Here is a 14175-nt window from a genome sequence, read left to right on the forward strand (position 1 = left end):
CGGCCGCCCAGGAGCGAAGGGCGGGCGTGCTGGAGCCGAGGCAGCGCAGGGGCAGAGCGGCGCACTCGCCACCGTTTGGGCCGACATGAGAAAGGAAGCGGGGCAGGAACCAAGGCATTTCGAAACCGGAGCAGACTGTGACCTCGAGCGAAGCCCAGGGCCCCGGGAGGGCAGGGGTCGCGGCCGAGGGGAGCGAAGGCAGGGGCTCGGCGCGCGCAGGGGCTGCCCAGGAGGGGCCGCTCCGCCGGGGCTGCGGGCAGAGCGCGGCCGAGCCCCGCGCCGCGAGCGGGACCCCGAGGCCGGGCGGCACCCACCCGCCGGCGCCCCGGCCTTGCGTACCTGAGGCGGCCGCCTGGCTCCCCTCCACGCCCGGGCCGTCCCCGCCGCCGCCCGCCGGCCCTCGGCCCACTGCGGGGCTCCAGGGGCCCGGCCTCTCGGCCAACCGCCGCTCCGACATCTGCAGCCCGCGCCGGGAGAGCCTCCGCCGCCAGCCGCGAGCGGCTCCGGAAACAGCCGAAGGGCGGGCGAGCGCGGCGGCGGCGCGCCGGGCAGAGCCGAGCGGAGCCCGCGGGCCGGAAGGGGCAGCGGCAGGCCCGAGCGGTCGCGGGAGCCCCGGCCGGCGGAGGCTGGCGCCCGGGCGCGGGGACGGTTACCGCGTGCTTCTGCTCACGGGTTTTTAAAGTCGGAGCTTGAAAGAACAAACAAAACCGGAGAAAGTGCCGGAAGACCCGGCCGGAAATCGTGGTCTCCATAGAGACGCTATCGGAAGTTGGGGTTGCTAGGAGGCCTTGGCGCGTCGGCCAGCCAACATCATGGCCGAAGTCCCTGAGGACTACGATTCCGAGCCGGATGCAGGTGAAGACCTGGAGTTTGAGGGACCAGAACTGCCCGGGTCTTTCAAAATGGCTGAGGATGCCGAACCAGACAGCGCGGCAGAGGCAGGCCCGAAGCTGCCTGAAGAACCTGACCAGGAGCCACAGCCAGGGACGGAGGAAGAGAACTTCCAAGAGGAGGCGCTAAAGAGTGCTAAGAGTGTGCGCTCACAACCAAGACCACCCGGGACCCCGGAGGAAGAGATTCCCAAGGAATCGGAGATAGTCCTTTCTAGTGAGATTGAGCCAGGGCTTCCCCAAGAGGTAAAGTCGGAGACATCCAGAGAGATGGGAGAAGAGCTTTTCAAGGATTTGGAGGTCCCTATGGATGAAAAGCGTGAGGAGCCAGACCTAGAGCCACCGGAGGGTGCTAAAGCAGATCTAACAGAGGATGTACTCATAGGGTCAGCTAAGGAAATAGATCTACAGCCACCAAAGGAAACCGAGTCTGGGGTTCCAGGGGCCACACTCAGTGAGACAAGATTAGAGTTACTAGAGGAGACCAAACCGGAAGTTCTGGAGGAATCATTTATAAAGCCATACGAAAAAGTAGTTCTAGAGCCTCTAGAGCAGAGCAAACCTGAACTTACAAGTGAGAAACCGAGAAAATCAATTGAAGAGGCAGATCTCCAGCCACCAAAGATGACCACACTAGGGATTCCAGAGGAAACACAAAGAAAGTCACCTGAGGAGAAAAGGACAGAGCCATTGGAGGAGCCCAAACCAGGGTTTCCAGAAGAGAAACCAAGAAAGTCGACTGAGGATGCAGATCTAGCACCTCCAGAAGAGACTAAAGCAGAGATTCCAGAGGAGACACGAAGAAAATCAACCAAGGAGAAAGGGGCAGAGCCATCTGAGCAGACTAAACCAGAATTTCCAGACCGGAAACCAAGTAAGTCTACTGAGGAAACACGAAGAAAGTCAACTGAGAAGAAAGTTCCAGAGCCACTGGAAGAGACAAAATCAGAGTTTTCCGAGGAAAAAACAAGAAAACCAACAGAGGAAACAGGTTTAGAACCATCAGGAAAGACCAAGGCAGACATTCAAGAGGAGACACAAAGAAAGTTGAATATGGAGAAAGTTCTAGAGCCCCCACAGGACACTAAACCAGCAGATCAAAAAGATAAGCAGAGAAAATCAACTGAGGAGACGCAGCTAGCACCACCACAGAAGTCCAAATCAGACAAGACACTGAGAGAGTCAACTGAGGAGAAAGGTCTAGAGCCACCAGAAGGGACTAAACCAGAGTTTCCAAGGAAAAAAACGAAAAGATCAACGGAGGAAACAGGTCACGTGCTACCACAGAAGACCAAACCAGAGGTTCAAGAGAAGACACAAACAGAGACAACTAAAGAGAAAGATCTAGAGTTACCAGATACAGCCAAACCACTACTTAGAAGAGAGACATATGTAGAATTTTCCAAGGAAGATGGGCCAGAACCAATCAAATGGAAGCATTCTGTAGACAAGGGCGAGCTAGAGCACTCTGACCATCAAAGAAGAAAGTTGTCCATAAAAGAAACTAAAAACATTGCTAAAGACTCTGTGATAGAGTCTCTTGCAGTAAGTGAAGTAGACTCTGTGAGTACAGATTATGAGTTTCCTCAAGAACCCCAGAAACTGTTTGAACTTACAGACAATGACATATATTCAGATCCCTCAGAATCTCAGAGGGATTTGAGAGAGTCCTTCTGTGAAAAGAAAGTTGTAGATTTGTCCCCAGAGTTGAAGAAACTGGGACGCAAAGAAACCAAGCCAAAAGGAAGTATTGAGCTACAATTTGAGTATCTTGAATGGAGCCCGGAGAAAGTTGCAGAGTGGATTAGCCAGCTAGGCTTCCCTCAATACAAGGTATACAAAAGGAACATTTTTTGAAATCACATAGTCTCATCCTTCTACCTCTTATTCCTCTATCCTTCGCTGAGCTCTCACCTCATCTTCTCCAGAAGGAGTATGGGAAAATCCTGGTCTCTGCTAGAGGTGACTTGGATTTTAATTTTGGCCTTTCTGCTGATGTATATTTATATTTGGGAGGAGGGATGGAGGGTCACATCTGTTTGTTTTGCCTATTTTTTGCAGTGATTATAGTTCTCTGAAATCCTTGAATAAACACTAAGAAATTTATATAGGCTTCTTTTCATAGAAAACTATTTTTTAAGTAGATTTCGTCCAAGGTAGACATTTTGGTACTTTACCAAGTTGTTTTCGTGGCAGCTCCCTTAACTTGAACTTGTCCTATTAATCTTAAGTGTCTGCCCCCAAATATGTCCTATATATCATGAGCACCTAACAGTATTGATTTCAATAGCCAATTAATCAAAAATAGTTTTATTAAAAAGATATGGTGAATCCTTTTATTTCAGTGATGCCAATTATGTTCTTGGATAACAACACGGGATCTGAAATGGTTTGTACCCCCATCCTTAGAAGCGTAATTGAGACACAAGTATCATGCCAAGAAAAGAATTACAGAGCAGCATGATACTTAACCAAGAGCTTAGATGGAATATATGAGGGATTATTATTAAATTTGAATGTAATTTAAAGTTAAATTTAAAATTTTTCTCGGTATAGAACCAGAGACAAGCATGATTTATTCCCTCCCTCCCTCCCTTCTCTCTCTCTCTGTCTTTCTTCTTCCTTCCCCCTCCCTCCCTCCTTCCCTCCCCCTCCCTCCCTCCTTCCCTCCTTCCTACCTTTCTCTTTCTTCCTTCCTTTCTTTCTTTTCTTCTTGCTCTTTGCCTTATATCTTTTGAGTGATGCTCTCATTGTACTGACAGGAGTGTTTTACCACAAACTTCATCAGTGGCCGAAAACTCATCTATGTGAACTGTTCAAACCTCCCTCAGATGGGGATAACAGATTTTGAGGACATGAAGGTGAGTTGTGCATAAAGTTTCCCTCTAGAGCACTGTGACAGTGCTACCATCTGTCTCAAACCGACCTCTTTTCTTCCAGCCTGGCCTCTGTTTCTGTTGGTGGTGATATCATACTCCCAATCCCCCAGGCTCACAGTGGTTGCTTCTTCTCTCCTTTGATCCCCACAAAGATCCCAAGAACTGTCAGTTCCTCCTATAGCATCTGTTTTTTTGCACTCGTACTTGTTCCAGGCCTTTATCATCTCATACCTAGAACATTCCAGTAGCCTGCTTTTAGCCTCTGCCCATAGGCCCTTTGGATTCAAAGGCTCTGCTTTTAGACTCTCACCTTCCAACTATTTATGTACTAAGAAACATTCTTTGGATCTCCTCTGCTAACAGCATAGTCTCAACTTCTTAGTTTAGTATTCAAGGCCCTCCACGAGTTTTCTCCAACCACCATGCTTTCCCCTACCACTCCTCTCTGTGAATCTTCTGCTCCAGCCTCACAGGTCTAACTTACACCCTCGCAAACCTGTCTTGTGCATCCCTCCCCCTTGTCTTTGCTCAGTTCCCCCTTCCCCTGTTTGACTACTATGAATCTTAATCATCCTTCAGGACCCAGCTCAATTCTCATCTCCCTGTGAAGTCTTTCCTGACCTTCCCAGCCCACAATAAAGTCTCTTCCCAAGCTCTCATACGTTTTATGGGACACCCCCCGCCCCTCATTCTAACAACCGTTTCACACTTTTACAACACCCAAAGTGTTTTGCCTGCTTTGCTACCTAACTTTGAAACAAGTTGCATTAACCTCTCTGGACCTCAATTTCCTAAGATCTCTCCAGCACCAACAGTGCATAATTATGATTCTTTACATCACAGCACCCTCCCTTTATAGTGTTTTATAGTTTACAAAGCTTCATGTACATAATCTCATTTATAACCTTTCCTTTAATACCCCCCACCCCAACATACCAGTGTTTTCATTCATATACTTCTTGCCCATAAAGGCTCTGCCTCAGTGGTTCTCAAACTTGGATAGTCTTCAGAATCACGTGAGATTTAAAAAGAAATTAAAAGATTCCTAGGCTCCACATTCCAGAGATTTTGATTCATTAGGTCTAGGGTAGGCCCTGGAATTTTTTCCTTAGGTGACTCTCGATCAGGCCTTAGAACCATATAATTCCATGAGTCATATGATTTAGAAAATAAGAAAAGTATACTTGTTAATACCTAAGGCCTTTCCTGGCAACAAGATATAAAGAAATTCTTTTAAATTATTAAAGACATGGTCCTAAGTGAACACTTAATCTCTTGAACTCTAATAATAGCTATCCTTTTTGAGTGCTTAGTGTGTTTTAGGTACCATACATATATTATTTCACTTAATCCCCATTTTACAGAAGAGAAAATGGGCCCAGAAAGATGAAGCCACTTATACAAGGTCATTCAGATAGTAAGTTTAAGACCAGGATTCACATCCATTCTGTGTGACTTCCCAATCCATGCTGTCTTTAAACCACTATACTGTATTGCCTTTCTAAATGAACAATTTTGTAACATGAACCTCCATATATAGATATATAATGTCGAAAAGGATCACTTATTACAAATTGGTATTTCCAACCATGTCTTCACGTAGCCACCAATTACTACCAGATAAGTATCTTACTCTTTTTATGTTCAAAGGTGATGCAGTGTATTTATAGTTCTCATTTCTACCTAGGTTTATAGTATACTAAATTTTCTAGATAAAAATAGTGAACAGAATTAGCAAAATAGTCACTTGTAGTCCAAATTCCTGCAACATTTAAGTACCAAGAATTTCAGCTATTTATCATGAGAAAGCATTTTTAAGAGTCTGCCAATTCATTTTGCTTCCTGGACATTCTAATTCCAAAAGTACAGTATCAACATGCAATAATAAAAATTCTAAGTTTGCTTTTTCTGGTCTTGCAAGAAACACGAGATCTTAAAAGTCTTCTGAAATCTTCAGGGGTAAATGATGAACCCCGTGACCTATCCTTATATCCTGAAAAGTTTGAATAAGCAAACTTCAGAATACTTACTATCAGGGTCACCAGACAAAATGGCCTCTCCTTGACGTCACTAGAATAACATAAAGATCAAGACATTTAAAGTCATGTTAGATAAGCTTTGCTTGATACTTAGGTCCACATAAAAAAGCAATTATACACTATGACACAGGTAACTTTTTAGAGACCATACATGAATTTAAGTATGCCATAGGTACCTTCCTTAATGCTGATATACCGATATAATATGCTGATGTACCAAGCATTTTTAATCCCACCGTTCTAATGATAGCACCCAGGACATCCACAGTTTATCCCATAGCAACACTTAAGCAATATAGTTACCTTGTTCATGCTAACTCTTGCATATTGTCATTCGTGGGCTTTGGGAGAGTGGGAGGAGTGGGGAAAGATCAGGCTGCTTGAGAGTACAGAATTCTGGACATGCTGCTAAGAAACTGAACCCCATTCAAACTGTGTACCCCATTTACAAGGCTTGCAGTTAATTTATGGCCAATTTCTATTCTCTTCAACTTCCTTTTACTTTCTTAATTTTGCAAGTACTCATCCTTCACCTGCAGAAATAACTCACCCTTCCCATTACCCTTCCTGCAACATCCTGAGATGACCAGAGAAGAGCTAAATGTGTAGGGGAGACCGGTGAGGCATGCAAGAGGAAAGACACACTAATTCTTCTTTTCACCTGGCCGAGGGATCCCTTGAAACCACCATCCTGTCTTCCCATTTGTAGTGATGCATTAGCTTGGGTAAAGGGGAGAGAAAGTCAATCTCTATTCTAGGGACAAGATAGACAAGACAGTGTTACACTTTCTTCAGCTTTCTGTCTTGGAAAATATTTTTAACTGTTCATCAAGAACAAAAGAACTCTGTGATAAATATTTGGAGAAGAACATAAATGAATTGCTTATCCCCTTCATATGTATGATTTTATATTACAACATATAGCCTAATAAGCTTTATAACATCTCAGTAATTTTACTGGACTTGCCTTGTGGCAAACTATTTAAACAGCACAAATTCATAACAACATGTCAGCAATTATCACTAGACAAAAATATTTTTATATATTTTTTGCGGAGGAAGCTTCACCCTGAGGTAACATCCACTGCCAATCTTCCTCTTTTTGTATGCGAGCCACCACCACAGCATGGCCACTGACAAATGAATGGTGTAGGTCCTCACCCAGGAACTGAACCCAGGCCACCAAAGTGGAGTGTGCTGAACTTACCCACTAGGTCAGTGGGGCTTGCCCCAAAATATTTTTTTAAATTTTAATTTTCAAATAATTTCAGTTTTACGAAAGAGTTGCGAAGATAGTACAGAGAGTTTGTATATGCTCTTAATCCAGCTTCCCCTACTGTTAACATCTTATGTAACCATGGTACATTTATCAAAACTAAGAAATTAACATTGGTACAGTACTACTAAACTATAGACTCTATTCAAATTTCTGCAATTTTTTCCATTGATTTTTTTTTTTTTTTTTGTCCCAAGATCCAACTGGAGATACCACCTTGCATTTAGCTGCCATGTTTCCTTGGTCTCCTCCCATATATGACAGTTTCTTGATCTTTCTTTGTGTTTCATGACCTTAACACTGAAGAGTAGTGGAGAGGTACAGTGTAGATTTCCCTCAATTTGAGTTTGTCTCATGTTTCCCATGAGGTTATGCTTTTTGGGGGAGACTGTCACAGAGGTGATGAGCCCTTCTCATCTCATCCCATCAGGGAGTACATGATATCAACCTGATTTATTACTGGAGATGTTAACTTTGATCGCTTGGTTAAGGTGGTGTCTGCCAGGTTTCTTCACTTTAAAATTACTCCTTCCCTTTTCATATTCTGTTCACCAGACGTGAGTTACTAAGTCCAGCCCATACTCAAAGAGAGGGGGATTAAGCTCCACCTCCTGGAGGGAGGAGCACCAAAGAGTTTATGGACGTATAGTAAAACTACCACAGTAATAAATATTTTAGGGGAGAAAGTTTGAAGCTATGCAAATATCCTGTTTCTCCTTAAAGTTTTGCCTGCTGATTTTAGCATCCATCAGTGGATCTTGCCTAGAGCAGTATTACCAAGTTGTCCTAATGATGATTTTCCATTTCCCTCATTCCTTCTGTTTAATTGGAACTCTTCTTAAGGAACTCTCTGTGTTTGCCCCTTCTCCCCCATTTGGGAGCTCTTTCAGCCTGGCTCCTGTGCCCTTTGACATGCTCCCCTTATTTTTTTTAGCGCTTTCTGGCACTACACGTTACTTCAGACTCATTTTGTACTTTGCTTGCTGCAGCCATAGAAGCATCTGTGTCTCCAAAGAGCCCTGGTTGCTTTTATTAGAGAATTGTGCTTAGAAACCAAGAAGTGGGGGCCAGCCCGGTAGCACAGCAGTTAAGTGCACACGTTCCGCTTCTTGGCGGCCTGGGGTTTGCTGGTTCGGATCCCCGATGCGGACATGGCACTGCTTGTCAAGCCATGCTGTGGTAGGCGTCCCAAATATAAAGCAGAGGAAGATGGGCATGGATGTTAGCTCAGGGCCAGTCTTCCTCAGCAAAAAGAGGAGGATTGGCAGTAGTTAGCTCAGGGCTAATCTTCCTCAAAAAAAAAAAAAAGAAACCAAGAAGTGAGCACCAGTTGTGCTTATTGCTGCTGGGATGTCACTGCTTCTAGACACTCTCAGCAGAAAGATGTAGGAAATATATGTATGTACTAACCCAAGTGTACACAAATTTCTATCATATATCTGTAAGCATGAGTTCATGCTGATATCTCTGGCTCTAGTCCAGCCCCACAGGGTTCATTCTAATCTTCCCATCCTTCCTACCCCATTTTGCTTCTTTACAACTCCTTTTTCTGACAGTGAGAGACCTGGCTCTCCCTACTTATAAATAGGTATCCCTACGAGAAACAAATTGACAAATAGAGTCAGCATCTGTGTACAGTTCTTTCTGTCTTTAGCCTACACTACCTGAACAAAGCGCTGTTTTTAAAGGTAAAGTTGTTGAGGTCAGCTCCTTTCTTCTCTGCCCCCTTCAGTGAGATGATGTCTTTCTTTGTAATACAGTTGGATTCATTTGTCCACAGCCTATATTCCATCATGGGTTCCCAAAACATCCTGGCTCTTTAAAAATTTGCATAAAGTCAAGTCACTCTTTGTGGTGTACAGTTCTGTGGGTTTTGACAAATGCACAGAGCCACATATCCACCAGCACAGAACCATACAGAGCAATTCCATCACCCTAAAATTCCCCTTGTTTTCCCCTTTGTAGTCAGCTCATCCCTCCACCTCAGTCCCTGGCCACGACCAACCTGGTTTTTGTCCCTGTAGTTTTGCCTTTTCCAGAATGTCACATAAATGGAAGCTTTGAGTCTGGCTTCTTTCCCCTAGCAAAATGCATTTAAGATTGACCCATGTTGTGGTGTGAACCAAAAAGCAGCTTTTAAGGAAACTGTACACCTGCTTTAATAGTAGTGGGACAGGCAATTCATACTGAAACCACACAATTACGTCTTTAGGTTTAATTAAAGTAAATTATAGGTTCCAACTTTGCAAATGTGCATAGTTACATACTCTAAGGTAACTAAACAGTCTGCAATAAATTAGTAATGATGAAGCAAAGCCGTCAGTAATTTACAAATACGAACAAGAATAGCAGCCTTCAAAAACCATAATCGCCAGAAGATACAACGATGATATAGTAATGACAGAATCTTCTTGAAAACTATAGGTGTTACAAATATCTGCCTGAGACCATGTGAAGTAGATGCTCTGCAGTGAGGCCAAGCATTGAGTGTAGGCCACCATCCTGGAAGGTGGAATTAAGAATACTTAGGGAGCTGGCCCCGTGGCTGAGTGGTTAAGTTTGCACACTCCACTTCAGTGGTCCAGGGTTTTGCTGGTTCAGATCCTGGGCACAGACCTAGCGCTGCTCATCAAGCCATGCTGAGGCAGTGTCCCATGCAGCAGAGCCAGAAGGACCTACAACTAGAATGTACAACTATGTACTGGGGGGCTCTGGGGAGAAGAACCAAAAAAAAGAGAGAAGATTGGCAACAGATGTTAGCTCAGGTGCCAATCTTTAAAAAGAAAAAAGAATATTTAGAAAACTCTAATAATCCTCATGCATACCTATTTTTTTTATTGAGTTATTGATAGGTTACAATCTTGTGAAATTTCAATTGTACATTAATGTTTGTCAGTCATGTTGTAGGTGCACCACTTCACCCTTTGTGCCCACCCCCCACCCCACCTTTCCCCTGGTATCCACTAAAGTGTTCTTGGTCCATAGTTTTAAATTCCTCATATGAGTGGAGTCATACACAGATTATCTTTCTCTTGCTGGCTTATTTCACTTAACATAATTCTCTCAAGGTCCATCCATGTTATTGCAAATGGAATGATTTTGTTCTGTTTTGCAGCTGAGTAGTATTCCATTGTATATATGTACCACATCTTCTTTATCCATTCGTCTGTTCATGGGCACTTAGGTTGCTTCCACATCTTGGCTATTGTAAACAGTGCTGCAATAAACATTGGGGTGCACAGGACTTTTGGGATTGCTGACTTCAAGCTCTTTGGGTAAATACCCAGTAGTGGGATGGCTGGATCGTATGGTAGTTCTATTTTTAGTTTTTTGAGGAATCTCCATACTGTTTTCCATAGTGGCTGCACCAGTTTGCATTCCCACCAGCAGTGTATGAGGGTTCCTTTTTCTCCACAACCTCTCCAACATTTGTTGCTATTAGTTTTAGATATTTTTGTCATTCTAACGGGTGTAAGGTGATATCTTAGTGTAGTTTTGATTTGCATTTCCCTGATGATCAGCGATGATGAGCATCTTTTCATGTGCCTATTGGCCATCAGTATATCTTCTTTGGAGAAATGTCTGTTCATGTCTCCAGCCCATTTTTTGATTGGGTTGTTTGATGTTTTGTGGTTGAGTTGTGAGAGTTCTTTATATATTAAGGATATTAAACCTTTGTCAGATATATGACTTGCAAATATTTTTTCCCAGTTAGTGGGTTGTTTTTTTGTTTCAATCCTGTTTTCATTTGCCTTGAAGAAGCTCTTTAATCTGATGAAGTCCCATTTGTTTATTCTCTCTATTGTTTCCCTTCTCTGAGAAGGCATGGTGTCCGAAAAGATCCTTTTAATACTGATGTCAAAGAGTGTACTGCCTACGTTTTCTTCCAGAAGCCTTATGGTTTCAGGTCTCACCTTTAGGTCTTCAATCCATTTTGAGTTTATTTTGGTGAATGGTGAAAAAGAATGGTCAATTTTCATTCTTTTACATGTGGCTTTCCAGTTTTCCCAGCACCATTTGTTGAAAAGACTTTCTTTTCTCCATTGTATGCCCTCAGCTCCTTTGTCAAAGATAAGCTGTCCATAGATGTGTGGTTTTATTTCTGGGCTTTCAATTTTGTTCCATTGATCTGTGCACCTGTTTTTGTACCAGTACCATGCTGTTTTGATTACTGTAGCTTTGTAGTATGTTTTGAAGTCAGGGATTGTGATGCCTCCCGTTTTGTTCTTTTTTCTCAGGATTGCTTTAGAAATTCAGGGTCTTTTGTTGCCCCATATGAATTTTAGGATTCTTTGTTCTAATTGTGTAAAGAATGTCATTTGGATTCTGATTGGGATGGCGTTGAATCTGTAGATTGCTTTAGGTAGAATGGACATTTAAACTATGTTTATTCTTCCAATCCATGTACATTCATGCATACCTATTTTTAATAATCCTTACTAACCCAAGTAAGTTGCTAGTAAGTTACTTTAAGTCTTAGGCAAAAATAAAGTCTGTTGCTTGTTATTCATCAGAACTAAAGAAAGAACTCACAGTTTTAGATTAATTTATAGCCCATGAGAGGACCCTTATGGTCCATCGATGAACCTCAGATGTACCTTAAGAATCACTGAAGTAGGGAAGAGATGGTTAGATTATATTTCCTGATTCCACATGTAACCAATAGCTTTATAACACCTTTAATTTCTACATTTGAATATTCAACAGTACTGGCCTCTTTCGGCCAACAGTAAGCACATAGCTCTTTTGGTTAATATTGAATGTGTTTATGACTACAAGGTCCTTCCTTGGGGCACCATATGTAAACCTCAGTGAATCTGTGAAATAACCTCTTCCGGTAAGGGGCATTCTAAAGGAGAGTTGAGGTGCAAGGTGCTGAGCATTGAGCGGCCTCAATTACAAATCAGAATTCTTAAGAGCCTCCTGTAGTAATTTGGATCTCAAATCTTAGAAACCTCAATTGCTACAGACCTCAATTAGTATTCCCTTTGGGATGCAAGGCAACCATGTAGACTCTCTGTCTTTTACCCACAAACCACCTCTAGAGTCTAAATAAAACCAATTCAAGTAAGATTTGAGAAGAAAGATGTCTTGCCTCTCTAAAATGCATTGCTAAAGGGCAGTTTTGCATCAGGTTTAGAATTGTCTGTGGCATGAATTTTACAGCCTTGAAACTATGGCCAGTAATTTTAAACTAAAAAAAAAATTCCACATATTCCTTTGGCTGTGTTCTAGCAGGAATTTCATGGACTACATTCTCATCCAGATGCAGAATATGAATTCAAATAGCAACATTATAACAGACCTATGATTAAAACTAGAATTTGAAAATGCAGTGGCAGTTTAGGATATCAAGTGGCATGATGCTCAGTGAATACCAATTATGTTTTAGAGACACTGAAACTTGTGGCAAAAGATTTTTAAAAGAATATACAAGAATAGATACTAATAAAACAGCTGGAAATTTAATGTCTGCTTTTTAGTGTTTGGCATTTATTTTTAGTCAAAGAAACTGAGTAACTATTTGAGTAATGATTTTTTTTCTAGTTGCACATTAACTGAGCCTCTTATAGACAAGTTATTTATTAACTTTCCCAAAGATAGTCATGGTTCCTAATCTGAACATTATCATATGTTCATATGGTTGGTCAGATTGCTGAGGGAAAAAGAAAGAAATTAACCCTTCAGTGGCCATCTGATGCAAGGGCCTAGAAACATCTTTAAATGGTACTTTTAAAAAGATAATAAATCAAATAAGGCCAGCTTAGTTAGCCTTTCAATGTGTTATTTCATTATTTTATTTTCCCCTAGAAATAACTAAAGGGGTTAGCATTCAAGGGGCCTAGGACACTAAGTAAAACTTGGATTTAGTTATATTTCCAGGTTAGTCCCGTTAAACAATTATCCTTGTATTTCAGGTAATTTCTCAGCATACTCGGGAGCTGCTGGGAATTGAAGAGCCATTATTCAGACGCACCATCGCCCTTCCCTATAGGGACAATATCGGCTTATTTTTAGAGCAAAAAGGTCATTCTGGGGTAAAATCTGATTCCTTGACCTTCTCTGAATTTGTGAAAGAAGCCAGATTAGAGGATTATGCTCCACAAATAACTGCCCCTGAAGAGAAGGAAGCATTATATTACTTTGAACCATAGGGAAAAGCCATTTCACTTAGCTTGAAAGATCAAACTAAATCGCTTGGGGGAAGAAGTGTGGTCTTTTTGGGTTTTCTTTTTCTCCTCTTCATTAAGGATCAGAGTCAGAACTGCTGGCCTGCTCCTAGTTCTATCACCCGTTCACAGCACCTTCCCTTTCTTTGTGTATCAATTTAGCCCCTCGTTAAAACAGAGATAGCAATATTTCTCTTTCTGGGTAATTGTAAGAATTCCTGATAAATTCTAGTATCGGTATCTGGTAGTAAGAACATGTTGGGGAAATAGAATTACAGGTAAAGTCTCCTGCCAACCCAGATAATCCTCTCCACAAAGGCAGGAAAAGAAACAGTTTTATTGTTGAGTCAGCATGAAATCAGACTGTGATGCACGTCACAGGTAAGCTGCTGAAGAGTTGCAAAGACAAGGAGATCTCAACCTTTTATATTGCCCGGCAGATACAATCCATAACTTACGTGTTAACTGTCCACGTCCAAAAGAAAAATAAAACCTCTCCATCTCTTCATGACAACCAGGAAGTTACTACTTGGAGCCAGGCACTTAGGCCAAACTCCAGGTCAGGGAGACGAGGTGCCCTCCTCCTCGATACTCACGTTTCACAGAGAGAGCCCCAAGGCCCACCAAAACGTAGTCCTGGGATGTTAAAATGGCAGACAGCTTATTCAGCTTTTTAAAAGATTTACACCAATCTCAAAAACAGAGAAAAATGATTTAAATTACAAGTTTTCTAAAGGAAATATTTTAAGAAAAAGGAGAGGGAAGTTCTTTTTCCCTTTTGGCATCAGAGAAAATTTTTTTTAAATGTTTTTATATTTCTATTTATCCTTACAAATAACATGGCTTATAGAAGTACCAGTGACCATAGGTTTTTTTTTTATGTGGTGCCTTCCAGACCTTTATAAAATGAAATTCAGGCGA

General features: G+C 42.2%; 2 protein-coding genes across 3 annotated transcripts in view; one reads left to right on the forward strand and one right to left on the reverse strand.

Moving 5' to 3' along the window:
- TMED8 (transmembrane p24 trafficking protein family member 8) overlaps positions 1-586 on the reverse strand; it is a 41552-nt gene extending 40966 nt beyond the window's left edge. Inside the window, exon 1 of one of the 2 annotated variants that reach the window (XM_023628180.2) lies at positions 340-586. In XM_023628180.2, coding sequence (XP_023483948.1) covers positions 340-457 — 118 coding nt within the window. In that variant the 5' untranslated portion in view covers positions 458-586. The remainder of the gene's footprint in view (positions 1-339) is intronic. The other variant, XM_023628182.2, reaches the window with a different exon arrangement.
- Positions 564-13768, forward strand: SAMD15 (sterile alpha motif domain containing 15). The gene is made up of 3 exons (XM_023628174.2): positions 564-2723; positions 3653-3751; positions 13003-13768. Exons 1-3 carry the CDS (start codon positions 813-815, stop codon positions 13237-13239), a joined length of 2247 nt encoding a protein of 748 aa, XP_023483942.1. The 5' UTR covers positions 564-812; the 3' UTR covers positions 13240-13768.
- The last annotated feature ends 407 nt before the right edge of the window (positions 13769-14175 follow it).

This window comes from Equus caballus, chromosome 24, assembly GCF_041296265.1.
Source record: "Equus caballus isolate H_3958 breed thoroughbred chromosome 24, TB-T2T, whole genome shotgun sequence".
In the NCBI taxonomy this organism is placed as follows: Eukaryota; Metazoa; Chordata; class Mammalia; order Perissodactyla; family Equidae; genus Equus; species Equus caballus.